This window comes from Lepeophtheirus salmonis, chromosome 6 (assembly GCF_016086655.4).
Source record: "Lepeophtheirus salmonis chromosome 6, UVic_Lsal_1.4, whole genome shotgun sequence".
NCBI classification, from domain to species: Eukaryota; Metazoa; Arthropoda; class Copepoda; order Siphonostomatoida; family Caligidae; genus Lepeophtheirus; species Lepeophtheirus salmonis.
Window position 1 is genome coordinate 34,427,943 of NC_052136.2, and position 14,386 is coordinate 34,442,328.

At 32.6% G+C, this 14,386-nt stretch overlaps 1 protein-coding gene across 1 annotated transcript; it reads right to left on the bottom strand.

Annotated features, from left to right (window-relative positions):
• Positions 1 to 6,093: 6,093 nt before the first annotated feature.
• On the bottom strand, positions 6,094 to 8,069 carry LOC121120256 (uncharacterized). The gene is made up of 4 exons (XM_040715101.2): positions 7,711 to 8,069; positions 7,287 to 7,647; positions 6,981 to 7,202; positions 6,094 to 6,900 (listed from the first exon to the last, which is right to left on the bottom strand). Exons 1-4 carry the CDS (start codon positions 8,033 to 8,035, stop codon positions 6,381 to 6,383), a joined length of 1,428 nt encoding a protein of 475 aa, XP_040571035.1. The 5' UTR covers positions 8,036 to 8,069; the 3' UTR covers positions 6,094 to 6,380.
• Between the last annotated feature and the right edge of the window lie 6,317 nt (positions 8,070 to 14,386).

Consider the following 14,386-nt stretch of genomic DNA (forward strand, 5'->3'; position numbering starts at 1 on the left):
CAATTCCGAATGCCAAATGACGCGTTCTCTTTCTACAAGTCCACAAATAAGTGTAAGTCTAACGGCCGTGTCCATGAAATAAACTATGATCTAAAATCATCAAGATTGATGCATTGAATATGACCAACCGATATGTAAAAATAAAATAATAAAACCAAAATTGTGGTAATCTTGACAATCCCAAGAATATTTTGGGGAAGAGCAACTTAGCCTTTGATCTAGCTGCATGCAGTCTTGAGATAAAGGAAATACACATATATCCTTTATCCGTGCCTATGAATGATATAAGCAGGAACAACTACGATCCTCAATTCTACTCCGAGTCCAATAAAGACTTACTCGTATAAATAGACTTGTTTCGGAACCTATTCGGTCCAATTAGTCTTATGAAAAGTCCTATCGGTCCACAGGACTATCAGTCCTCCGAACTTTTTCTAAAAATGCATATTTTTTATTAACTTTTCTGACTAAACCGTATGGACGTTACATGAGTTGTCTCATAAATAGGCATCATAACAGAACGTTCCAGCAGCAAATTGAAAGACGTAAAATACATAACTTATTTACATATTGATATAACAACCCTTCCGGATGAAGAGTAAGGTTAGAAGACATCCATAGGATATTTTTTTCCCCCCATACCTGCCATTAAGAATGTCATCAATTTTATTCACTGAAAATAAAAATTTACAGTATTGGGTATCATCATTGTTGTAAGAAAAACATGTATTTTTATTAATATTGGGATCAGATGTGCTGTGTATTTTAAAATTTAGAACTTGTTGCTAAAAAATTGCCCATTACTGAGTTAAGACGTTAGTTACAATCAGTTGCCTGTTTTATGATTTGGAGGGGGAGAAAATGAGTTACTGTTTAAAAGAGACGAACATTCAATATTATTAATAGCATAACTACACGAAAAGTTTCTCAAAATAACTTTTTCGAATGGATATACATCAACTAATTTAGAATATGTTGACGAAACTTCATCATATGGCTTCTTTAAAAAAAAAAGGCATGAAAGTTGTATAAAATACAATTTGATGCCACAAAATAATCATGAAATGGTACTTTATTTTAATAAACATTAATGATGTCTTGTTATAGGGTAAGTTTTAAAATGTAGATTTTTTTTGAAAACCGATTAGAAGTATAGGATTAAAATCCCATATGAAGGACAGTTATATCTTTACTAGTTAATTAAATTATAATGTAATTATTCCTATAAAAATTTGGTTTTTCATGCTTCCTCCTCCAAGATGATCGAAAGATGGACGTTAATCAAAAACTCTCTATATTCATAAGATGAACAGTTTGTGAAATAAAAAATTAATTATCTACTAACAAATTAAATTACGAGAATTTATAATTATCTTCAAAATAAAAAGAGATCAAATAAAATTATATGTATAATTGTATTCTTGAACGGAATTCTTAGACGAATATGCTCCTTGCTAAGAAAGACTAAACACCGCTAAAATTCAAGAAAGAGAAGAAAAACATTAAAAGAAGAAATATTATTGTAACTTTGAATTCCGTCAAGCCCTGTGTTTGATTGTAAGTAGTTTTTGCGTTCCGTCTTTCCTTCGTCTTATACTTACATATGTTGTCTTACAATAATAAAGACAACTTTTTTCATTTAACGAAAAATAAAAATATTTAATTTTTTCTTGGTTAGATTTCTTTGATGAATGAAGCTTCATAATACTATATTATTATATCAGTAAATATCAGGATAGATGCTAAATGTTTTTTAGGGGTGGGGGGATAGAGTGGGGAGAATTAAAAAAAAATTCCAAAATCTTTTTTTATACATTATTTGTAGAACCCACACATTTCAAACATCAAAATTTCCCACTGACGTACAATTTTTTCCGACCGAAATATCCGTGGTGAGAATGTCTAATCCCTCCTGTGGCGACATCCCTGCTCCTTTTCACATTTTTAGTCCCATAGTCAAACTTATAGATTTAAATGATATGACCTGTCGGTATTTTTTATAAAAAGTAACCATAAATGAAGTTAGTTTTTTTACGATCCCTGTAAGGATTGTGAATTTTTTTTTACAATATTTTGCATACTTTTACTAAATGACCTTTATTTTCATAGATATTTGTATTTGTTTAGTATAATTTGAGGGGGGGGGGAATGTTAATATACTAAAGACAACCATTTTGTTTGGCTTGACGACGGTATAAATGCGAAAAATCCTTTGAAAATCTTGTAACACATTTCGCTCTTATGAGCGCCAAGCTCTTATCTTCAAAAAGAAAACTGTTTGAAGCTCAGCATCTAGATATGCTGTTAATTCTTTAAAAGTACCAAAACAGTTGGTGATTCCTGGGATCATGACATTGACATTCTCAAATACACACTGTGAGTTCAGCTAGATACATGATAAGTTTAATAAGAAATTTTAGAGGCACCAAAATTACAAAATTGGATTAATTACTATGTTTTGACATATTGAGTATGTGATTGTTTAAGAGCATTTGGTGCTCGTTGGAATATTTGATTGTTTTTATGTATAGGTCTTGACTAAGATATCTAATTTAAAGTTTATATGCTTATTAATATTAATGTTTCCTCCTTCCAATTCAAATTTGGTCAATTTTGTGTTTTGTATATAAAGGGTGATTCAAAATGAGCGGGTTTTTTTCTGTAAGGATTTTTTGACAGGCGCGGGCAAGTTCTGTCATTTTTACTCAGTATTGTTTTATGATTCTTCATGGAAGAATATACACCACAACAATGTGTACAAATTGTTCAATTGTACTATGAAAATCAGCGTTCTGTGAAAGAAGTTTTTCGCAAATTACGCCCAATTTATGGTCCACATAATCGACCTTTAGAATCCACAATTCGCAGAATAATCGAAAAATTTGAAGGGGCAGCAACTTGCTGGGATGTCCTGTTGTCTGGTAGGCCACGTACAGCTCGCAGTGTAGAAAATATTGCGGCCGTAGCTGAGAGTGTAGCCAAAGATCGTGAAGAATCGATTCGAACGTTATCGCGCCATGGTAACATACTTTTTGGTACCTCAAATTGAAGCACATGGTCTCCACGATATTTGGTTCCAACAAGAAGGTGACACTTGCCCCAGAGCGTGCGTAACAATGTATTTATTGGGACATCATTTTGGTGAGCAATTAATTTCACGTTTTGGGCCGGTGAATTGACCTCCAAGATCGTGTGATATCACACCTTTGGACTTTTTTCTTTTGGGGCTACGTAAAATCAAAAGTCTCTGTGGATAAACGAGCGACGATTAAAGCATTGGAAGCAAATATTGAGCCAGTTATTCGTGAGATTCCGTCACAATGCTCGAACGCGTCATCGAAAATTGGTGCGAAAGAATGGACCATTGTAAGGCCAGTTGCAGCCAACATAAGAAGGGGATTATTTTCTAGAAATAATTGTAAAGAATTGTTTTTTCGGTTCATAATAAAGTTTTGACCATAATATAATATTTTATGTGTTTTATTTCTACAATTCAAAAACTGCTCGTTTTGAATCCCCCTTTATATCCTTTAAGTACGATATTAATAAAGTTTAAAAAAATCAATGTGATTACCTTCATAATTTTAAAATTGGTTTAGGAGAGAGAAACTAAGCCATAACGATTTTTATTTGATCAGTTGTAAGCAGAGGAGATAAAAACAATGATATAGGAAGGAATTACATTGTTGTGGGTCCTCAATTCTACCCCGAGTCCACCAAGGACTTTCAATTATAACTCGTCAATAAATCCTCAATTTTAATCGTCGTCATTCAAGGACGTGTTATATCTTGTTGTTATCTCTTTAAGAACATCAAAATGATGATAACATCTTTGGGAAATAAGGAACACTTTTTAGATTCCAATTATAAAAAGAGCTTGATCTTTCATTCCTATATTTTTAACCCATATCTAGCATGAGATTTCTGGGAGGGAGAGGCGATGAGAAGGCGACAATTAGACATAACATGGTATTACTTAATTAAGACCCTTGTTAATAACACAAGACGTTATATTATTTTTGGATTATAAAAATGAACTTCCACTATTCAGAGGATATTTTTTTAGATTGAAAATAGTATTAGGACAAAATTGATAATAACATTCAAATATTTAATATATTTATTGTATAAGACATTTATAAAACCCTTTAGCAGTCTTGAATCGGTCTAAAAAACTAAAAAGACTTCAGTCTTATCCGTCTAGTACTTATCATTCCTTTATGACTACAACTATACCTTAAATGACGTAATTACTAATTAAATCAATTCAGGTAGGGAAGTTTAATCAAAACCTCTTTATAAGAGACAAGATACCTGATGTTTGAAATAGGAAGTGTGTGGCTATCCTGAATTATTTTCTTCATTTTATATTCTTTAATCTTACCTAGGAGTGAAGAAAATAAAAAGATAGCTATGATCGTAGTACTAAAGGACCAACTAATTCCTCCTTTACTGAAAAAAAAAGGGGTAAGGTAGACTGATTAATAAATTAGTATTTGACCGATACAACATTACCAATTACTTGCAAGATAGGTCAGAATTTTTCTTTTACAGGGAGAGGTTAATCAAACACGACCTATTAAATAATGAAGAGAAAATAAATGAGATCAGAGGCACTTTTTTTTTCCTTTTATGATTTTTAAACTAAGTTTTTTTTTTAATCCCTTCGGTACGTTTGTCCAAGGCGGGGCAATTAGAATTCTAAGGTGGGCACAATGAAAAAATAAACTATTTAATCATTAATTACTTACATGGGGTGTTGATACAACAAATATATTTTGTGCTATCATATTGTTACTCCTCGATTTCCTAATAAATTTTTATTAAATCATATACTTCCTGTTTTTAATTTTTCGGCTATCCATTGTATGAGTTCTTATGATTAATCAATCCCAGAATAAATATGAAAAAGGAAAATAATGTTTTCTCTGATAATATGAAATTGAAGAGGATTGGAGGGATTTGTAATAGACCCTGAGCTTGATTGTAAAATATGATGGTCTTTCATTTTGTATGTCTTTCTAATTAAATACCTTAAAATACAGAGTGGGGACTCAAAATTTGCAGTAGAATTTACTTACGTTTTTATTTCTTTTATTTTTCATTACATGGTATCATTATTGTCCTACACAACAGTAAAACACAAATAAACAAGTTACGTTCAAAGTGTAAAAATGTCGAGCAACAAGAAAATAGAAAAAAAAAAAGAAGGGGAACACGTGTGCAAAATCCTCTGCACCAGTGTTAGTGCCAATATGGTTGCAGAGACCGTTGACATCTCTATCCAGATTGCTAACAACATTTTCGTTATTTCTACTTACCTTAACAAAACATTTAATAAACTTTGAAAACACTATTACCCTATTTCAAAACAAAAAAGAAACAACACTTGCATGCCTCATTAAAAATAGGTCAACGTCACAAGGATAAAATCAATTATCAGTTAAAAAGAAAAACGGGCATATTCAGAGATCCGATAAATAAATAATATGCTGAAGGCTAAATCCTAGAACTACCTTTTATCAACACATACTCATTTTTTCCATTCTACAATCTTATAAAAGGCACATTACCCAATGATTAATCAAGGTTACAACGTTAAAAAGTACATGAAAGCACTTACAGCCCAAAAATAAATAAATATATATATAAATATGCAGTACCAATATAGCAGACTTCTAGCTTGTCTCCATATGGCTCTCTTCCAGCCTTGACCACAAGCCTAAATCTTCAAGAGCTGTCAGTCTGTTTCGAGGCTATTATTGTTTTTGAAGGAAGACATAGTGAATAAAAAGTAACATTTAATATTGTATTTAAGAATATTATAAATTTGTTTGAAATTGTATTGTCTTGATTCTCTAAAAAATATTTTGCGATATTTAGTCATGGTACTGCAAATTTGGGGCTCCCATTCTACATATTATGAAATTTAAAAAAAATATTTATTTTGGGTGATTGGAAAAAATATCAAATTTAAAATGTCTTTAAAACACAGCGGTTTGTTAAAGAACTTTGCCATCCTGACAATCAAAATAAGGGAGCCTAGTCAACTTTTCGAAATTTGAAGGTAAAAAATTGAATCTCCGTATAAAATGATTTAAAAATATATATATTTAAACATTTATCTTTCTATTTGGCCTTTTCGTTTAATAGTATATGTTCAACTTTGTAAAAAATTTTTAAAATAAAGAGAGACGTAAATCTAATTTTATTAATTTTAAAATATTTAATCTATCCCCACCCTTCACTGTAAATGGAGCAAAATCCATCCATGTGTTTACTTTTTGGAAATCAAAATATAGTTATATAAATTATAATTCATTTGATACTAATTAGAACAATTGATTCTATATTATCCAACCCACTGTAATTATTGCAATTTAAAAATTGGTGGACGTGACATCCTCGCTATATTTAGCTGGCCATTCTTCAAAAAATACATTATTTTCTTTTCCAATATTTGATAAAATATTCGAACCATTCGGTTTCTTCTCAGAGTCCAGGCCCTTATTCCGTTGTGTCTTCATAAGTCGATATGACACAATAGATTTCACCGGCTTTGCGAAATACAATATAGCAAATATTATTAAAACCACAAAAATGGGGATGGCAGAGGTTATCATGATGGTTTTTGTTCCATATAAACAATTGTTGATTCGAATATCAGTTTTAAATTCAGTTGAAAGATCCTCTACAAAAGAAGTATGGAGTTTTTCTTGAAAATCTTGGGTTGAATAAACAGGACAGTCTGCCACATTTTGTTTCACAGCAAGGGATATGGACCCACATCCATTACTCTCGGAATGCTCAGAGAGTGAACAGTCCCTTCGACATTGACGAAATCCTTTTGGAGGATCAAACTGGAGTTCACAGTTTGTATTGTAGGAAGAATTATCTTTGCTAAAACATCCATCCGAAAAAAAGTGAATATTAATTCCAATATTTCATTTTTTTCTTTAAAAAAATAGTTTTTCATTTACCTAAACATTGCAAGAAGCTCTCTCAATTTACTCTTCAAGTTGACAAATTTAGTTTCATAAAATTCCTTTTCATTAATAGACATAAAATACAACGTGAAGGATGAAGAATCAATGCTTGGGAAGGGGTTTGGAGTGGTTGGGAGTATTGTCGACAGATATTGACTATCTCCAAGATCATAGGAGACATTGATACATAATTCACCATTTTTGAATATTTGTCGACTAAAAAGGAAAATAAGGATATTTGTTTATGATTTGGACATAATTATGACTTATTCGGTTCGAACTCTCTCTCTAAAAATATACCTTTGAGTACCTGTAATCAAGCGTAATGTGGTTTTTGTCCCTATTTTTCTTAGACCCAGATGAAGAACCGGCGTTGTTAAAAGTCCAATTCTACCGTTTCCTGTATCAATTGTTGTCATTAAATGTTCTGGATCGTACAACAGCTCATTGTTCATTACATCATTCACAAATGGGCTACCAGGTATCTTTAAAATAATCTCTTGCCGATCGTTTACGAAATTACTAAATTGGACTGACTGTTCAGAGAACAAGGATGGAATGTCTATGTTGCTTAGTTCCCCTTTGCCAAACTCAATCTCTTTTAAACTAACAGTTTGCTTCGGTATGTAACGATACTTGAGCCCAAATGCAATGTTACCCTCTGTGAATAAAAAGTACATAATATATTAAAAATAGAAACACACTTTTTGACATATTTTTTAACCTCCAAAGAGCCTCACTTGATGGTGATGTGAGGTAAATGAAATTTCCTTTTCTGAAGGAGTAAAATTCTCATTTTCAACCAACAAGAGTTCCTTACTCAGAGATGAGCCCTCAAACACTTTGAAGGTGTACATATATGGTATATCTGGGTCATTTTTATGTGGTATAATAGTGAATCGGATAACACTTCCTGGTACAGAAGTCAAGACAATATCTTGATTCAAATCCTCTATTTCTCCATCAAAATAATCTATATTTTCACAAGACAACAGTTCATAGAATAAATTTAAACAAAGAAAAATCACTTTAAAATAATGCTTAGCCATACTGCCGTTTTACTACTGTGGATATCAAAACTAACTCTCTTATCATTTAATTTAATTTTACCCACTTATCTCTACTATATTCTATAGGGTTTTCAAATTCAATTAATAAGCATTGATAAGGCCAAAATACATTATATATATAAAGTAAACATGGAAATACAAGTAAAAACAGGAGGTTTATATATACGTATCTATTTAAAATAAAATATTTCTAAAATTTACTTTGTTTTTATGGAAACAAGTTTTTTTTTTCATCAATATTGACTGAGCGTATTCACTAACGTCACAAATTGAAGCTAGCATACATGACATCTTCAACAGTTCAACTACAAAATTGGTGTAGACCGAGTTTTAAATGAGACCGATATGGACCTATTTAATTTTCTATTGGACAACATTAGACATAATTTTTTATGTGAATGTTTAGGACAAACTTCTTCATATGATCGAATTAGCTTGGTCCAAAAAAGTAAAACAGTTTCAGACTCCTCAAGAATTTCCAGTCTCATAACCAAACATTAATTTACATCCATCCTTTTGGCATCGTCCGTGTCATTTACAAAATGAACTTTAGGGTTCTAGGATATTTATCCCTTGGAATTTTCGCCTTATAAACTTTCGCTTAACGAAATTTTCACCAAGGAAACTTTCTCCCTAAAATATATATACTCACTGGAAGTAAGGTGAAAATACAACATGTTTGCCTTTTACGGACCTTATTGTAAAATGTGATAATAAATGCTTGAGCATTATTACAAAGTTGAATCGTAAGCCCAATGCTTGTAATGAATGAAGTTAGCCCATTAGAGCGGCCAATGCACAGATGCCCTTCCGAGCAGGTAATGTAGAAAATGCCAGGGCAATCTATAAAATGTTTGATAGAGCGGTTAATGGTCATTTTAACTTAATTGATATTGTCGGGTGAAATGATACTGGGTAATTTGATTACTAAACGAGCAATTATACCATTAAGGATTTGATTAAGATACAGTTTCATTGCACAAAAATTTGATAATCTAGTGGAGGGATGCATGCTGCATTGTGGCCTGCCCAATGTTTAGGTGTGCCTAGAACGCCCATAATACCTAGAAATATAGAAGAGTATTTGAGAAAAACTCGTTCTTTCTGACATAAAAAAAAATTAGATTTGGCCTTTTTTATATCTGGTCTAAATTGAATCAAAATTGTATTTAATTGTTTTGTTTTATAAAGATATTTTTCAAGAAATTTAATAAAAAAAGTTCTGCGGTCCATATAAATATTTCAAGTGGTAATGGTGCACATTATATTAAAAGGTTAGACGTCCCTGATGTAATGCATTTTCATTGAAATTTATATTGTATCCATCTATGCTTTCAGAATAGAGTATTTGAGGGACTACGTCGTTGGTATCACCATAATTATCAAGTCTCCTTCCTCTAAGGAGAATGGTGGGGGTTCGGTCTTAAAATACTAAAATATATTATATATAGTCCCATTTTCATTTTAGCATGAAATAATGGAGGACAGTTGATCAATATCTACACTGAATATATATATTAAATTAAGAAATTGTCACAAGAGATTCAACTTTATTTTGAAAAATATATCTCGGCCAACAGGTTGTACAGGTGGACATCTGGTCCCTAAGGTGGATCAAACCTTATCACCCCCACTATCCTCAGTATCAAGGACCCCTTTTAATATCCTATATTACACCCCACCCTCAGGTTGTATAAAAAGAACTGCAGGCTCAAGAGCTGTATTATTACACCCACCGGCACCGCCTTCCTGAGCATTAAGTACCTCTTTCAATCTCCTATAATACACTGTTTATAGTAGCTTGGGTTGTGCATGTGAAGTGCAGGTCAAAAAGGTGGGTCATTAGTCACCACTGCCGATGCATTGAGCATTAAGAACCCCTTCTTATCATAGACCTCACCCCATTGGGTGTACATGTGAACTTGTGCATGGAAATCTCCATAACTCACAATTTCATTAATCATAGGAGAGAGCAAATGAAGACACTCAATACATTCTTATGATGTGGCATCGTGATAACAAGACAAATCTGTTTGCTGATGACAAGTAGTTTGCTCAACTATCCCAAGAATCAAAACCTTCACTTTGGTATTGGCAACCTTCGTTTCAAGTAATACATGACAAAGGTTGTACTTAAGGACTTGCATTTATCCAGAGAGTGTGATGTGTAGAATCTATTTTAGGCCCTTAATTTTATTTATGAGAAATATGTCAAGATATTTGTTTGTTCTATCCCCCAAGGGAGTACCTTCAAGTGTGGGTAAAATTATTGCAATACAATTTCATTGCATTTTTTGAAATTCAATCCATTCTTCTAATAAATGGATCGAGAGGATTGCTGAGGGGGGGGGGATGAATAGCTGAGGGCCTCTTTCAATATAGCTGAATACTCTCCACCCTCGGATTGGCCAATGTCCCGGGGGTAGTGTGGGATTGCTAAAAACCACCGCCAATTCATCCAAGGAACCTCTCTAACACCACAAACTAGTTCAATGCCCTCGGGTCGGCTGGAGTCCATGACATCTTCAACAGTTCAACTACAAAATTGGTGTAGACCGAGTTTTAAATGAGACCGATATGGACCTATTTAACCGGGGGTGGGGTTCGTGGAGCATCCTTATGGGTACTCCTGGATCCTTAAAAACAACTGCAAAAGCATCACATACATCCGAGGAACCCCTCTAATACCAAAAAATAGTTTCAGGCCCTGGGGCTGGTCGTCGAAGTTATGGTAGTGTTAAAGGCCAAGTGTCACAGGCGGAATCATCATGGTGCATGTTTCACATTCGCTAATTTAAAAAAAAAAAAAATCTTATAGGCTATTTAGTTCAATGTATACTTCTGTAACGTTACTTCAGCGCTCACATATTGTAGACATTTTATTTAACCTTCCTTCATGACATATGCAATATAATCATTATGCAATTTTTTTAAGGAGTAAAAGTTTGATTGTCAAATTATTCATTTTAAATTTACAAGTTTCTGTTTTCGTCTCCAAATTAAGGTTTTTCTTAATTAACTCTTTCAATTCGGATGTCAATTCTTTCACTTTGCCCTTCACTTTCTTCATTTCCTCAGTGCAATAGTCAATTCCTTGGTCTTTTTGTTTTTGTAGGATTTTGCCTTATATTTTTATACTAAAATTTCTAAGTCTGCGTTTTTCTTTTGAAGTGAAGAAAGTAAGACAAATATTTCATTGAATGTTTTAGGGGCACTTTGGGAAAGAGAAGCTTGGGATTCATTACACTTGGAGTTATTTTGAGTTGTTTTGGATACCCTTTAAGAAAGAGAGGTCTGAGGGTCATTTAAGTTTGATATATACAGAGAAGGATTTATAGGCTTAAAAGTGTTAGGCGACCAAAGGAATTGTGTATTACATTCGTCTGAGAATTTTGCCATCCTTTTTTTTATCCGAAAGTTTCTTGAATTTTTCATATATCCTTAAGACAATCTGTTTAATAGCAAGGTAAAACAAAAAATCTTTTGATATTCCATATCTTGATTCGCATATTTCCTTCAACTTTCGTGAAGATTTCATTGCATTATAGTTTGCGGATGTTACATAGACATAAAGAATGTGTCCTTTTCTAAGATCGCCGCTTGACTCTGTAAATAAGTTAAAATGCTGACAAATGAACGTTTTAGCTATTCCAGTCTTTCGAATAGCACTTTCAAGCATTTGCCTCTTCTTAGAAGGAGACATTGTTCAATTATATCAAAGCCTTTGTTATAAACAGAAAAAAATTAAATTAATTCAACTTAAATAATTATGACCCTAGTTTGCAAAATACCTGAGGGTCAATATCCAGTATAAAGTATGCTGAATTTTTTTTAGGCAGTGATGTGGCTGGTATCTATATGTAAACGTTAAAATAATATATGTACTTTTGCGAAACTTCGCCAAAATACAGTATTCGAATCAAATAATGTTTAATGATTCAATAATCAAACATTTCTTTGAAAATGAATCATATGGTAGAGATACACAATTACCTTGTGATAAAATGATCTACTTTGTTAACATACCTACATATTGAGACTATATATCCTTAAAGGTTCCAAGTCGATATTAGTAAAAAGTTAAAAGCTCTTTTGACTATTGTCTACTTTCACTCAACTTGAAATATAAATAATAAGTCTTGAATATTTTCGTACCTCTTTCCCCAATGCCTTCACATGAATCATCTGAGTCTGAATCTCTCTGAGACCTTATCCTCTAGTGTTTGACGAATATAATTGTATTATTATTAAGAGTAATATCAAGTATGAGTTAGGATCTATACCACAAAAAAATACTCTTTGGAGGATGAGGAGGACGGGGATTCCTTCATTCTAAGCATATAATAAGTGTTTATTGAAGCATCCGAGAGAATGTTTCTGCATTCATAATTTCCTTGATGCTTTCAATATTGGATCATTCATTATACTATATTTTTATTGTTGAAAAAAGGTGTATTTTCACTTCTGTCCAATACACATAGCTGGAAGGAATGAAGGGAAAATACGGAGAAGAAGAAAATATATGACATGTCCAGAAATTGACTTTTGAATTCCTTTACTTGTTAAATTTCATGAATCCAACGCCTATGCTAAAGAGCATATTGGGCAATATCTCTTCTTAATTATCCCTTTGATGTGATGCGCTCTTTACTATAAACTTAATTAAATTTTGATTACTTATGAGGCACTGATATTTGCTTAATCAAAGAAGAAAATTAAAATGGAATATAATTTATGAAATTTAATTTATGCAAAGTGTTCAAAGTAATTCAATATACCTGTGAAATTGGATAAACTATTCGGGGATTTTGTGTCCATAATTTTCATTTGAATTTGCAATAGACAGGTTTTAATTTTTAAACATACAAAAAAATATCAAGATTGAGATAACAGTATTCAACTAGATATTAATGTTTTCGCATATAAATTTTACATGAGAGTTTGAAATGTTTGTGATGCAAAATTTACCCCATCTACATTTACACTTTTTTTTATTTACATATATTTTATATAAAAACACCCAATACAATTGAAGCACCTTTCTTTAACTCTTGCCGATGATGAGGTAGGACGAGGACTTGAAAGTAGCTGATTTAATATAGGAGGGCTTGAGGTAAGAAACGGATTCAAAATAGGAGAGTGGCTTGAGGCAAGAAACGGCTTTAATGTTGAAAGAGTGCTCGAGGTAAGAAAACTGCATTTTTTTCTGTGTTTTTACGCCATTTAACTTTTTCATCTTATGGAGTCTGCATTACATGCAAATAACATTATTTATATTTCAATAGTCATGTAAATAATTCTTTCTTTCACTTTTGAATAACTTTGTATTTTGTAGAAAAAAGTAATATGAAACCAAAAGAAAACTGAATACTAATTTGCATGATACATACCAGTTATAAAGAAAATTAATAACAGAGTACCCAATACATTAATGTGTATCACGTAAAACAAAGAAAAAATGCAGTGTTCAGATCGTTCTGACCCAACCCGAGGGCATGAAACTACTTTTTGGACTTAGAAGGGTTCCTTGGACTTATGTGATGCTTTGGTGATGGTTTTTTTTAAGGATCCAGGGGTACCCTCAAGTACTTCACGCAACCCGAGGGCCAGGGAATATTTTTTGTCATTAGAGGGGTTACTTGGGTGTACTGGATGAATTAGCGGTGGGTTTTAAGGATTCAGGATACCCCCAAGTAACTCGCCCAACCCCATGGCTTGGAACTATTTTTTGGTATATTCCTTGGATGTTTTGGGTGAATGGGCAGTTGTTTTAAAGGATCCAGGGTAGCCTCAAGTACCCTGCGCAACCCCAGGGATTGGAACTTTTTTTTATTTATTAGAAGGGTTCCTTGGGTGTTTGTGATGCTTTCGTGGTTATTTTAACTATCCCAGCTAACCCAAGGGCTTTGAACTATTTTGTGGTGTGAGATGGATTCCTTGGATGAATTGTCGGTGGTGTTCAACCTTATTTTTAAGGGCCCTAAGCTATTTATGCCCCCTCCTCCTCCTATATTGCAATAATATTAGTCACATTTGAAGGTATTTTTTCCTTGAGAGATGGAACAAAAAAATATGTCAAGATATCTGTTATAAAGATAAGAAATACAGGCAATTTTCCTAACTGGCAATTTTCTCCAGGGTAGTTTTCCGTTGACGTGTTTTTTACATTGAAGCACTGATTTTGTGTTTAATTTATTTCAATTTCCTCAATTTTTTACTTCTGTCATTTTCAGCTTCAATTTTCCTTCGACTTTCCTCCTCCACAATATTAGAAATTCTAAAGCAATGAAAAGGGTTGGAAGTGAAAGTTTAGCAAAAAAAAAATCCATT

Excerpts from the sequence above, each read along its gene's own strand:
- LOC121120256 (XM_040715101.2), bottom strand. The coding sequence starts at position 8,035 with ATGGCTAAGCATTATTTTAAAGTGATTTTTCTTTGTTTAAATTTATTC. Across the intron at positions 7,648-7,710 it reads TCAAGTGAGGCTCTTTGGAG|AGGGTAACATTGCATTTGGG; the intron begins GTTAAAAAATAT and ends TTTTATTCACAG. Across the intron at positions 6,901-6,980 it reads GAGCTTCTTGCAATGTTTAG|CAAAGATAATTCTTCCTACA; the intron begins GTAAATGAAAAA and ends TGGATGTTTTAG.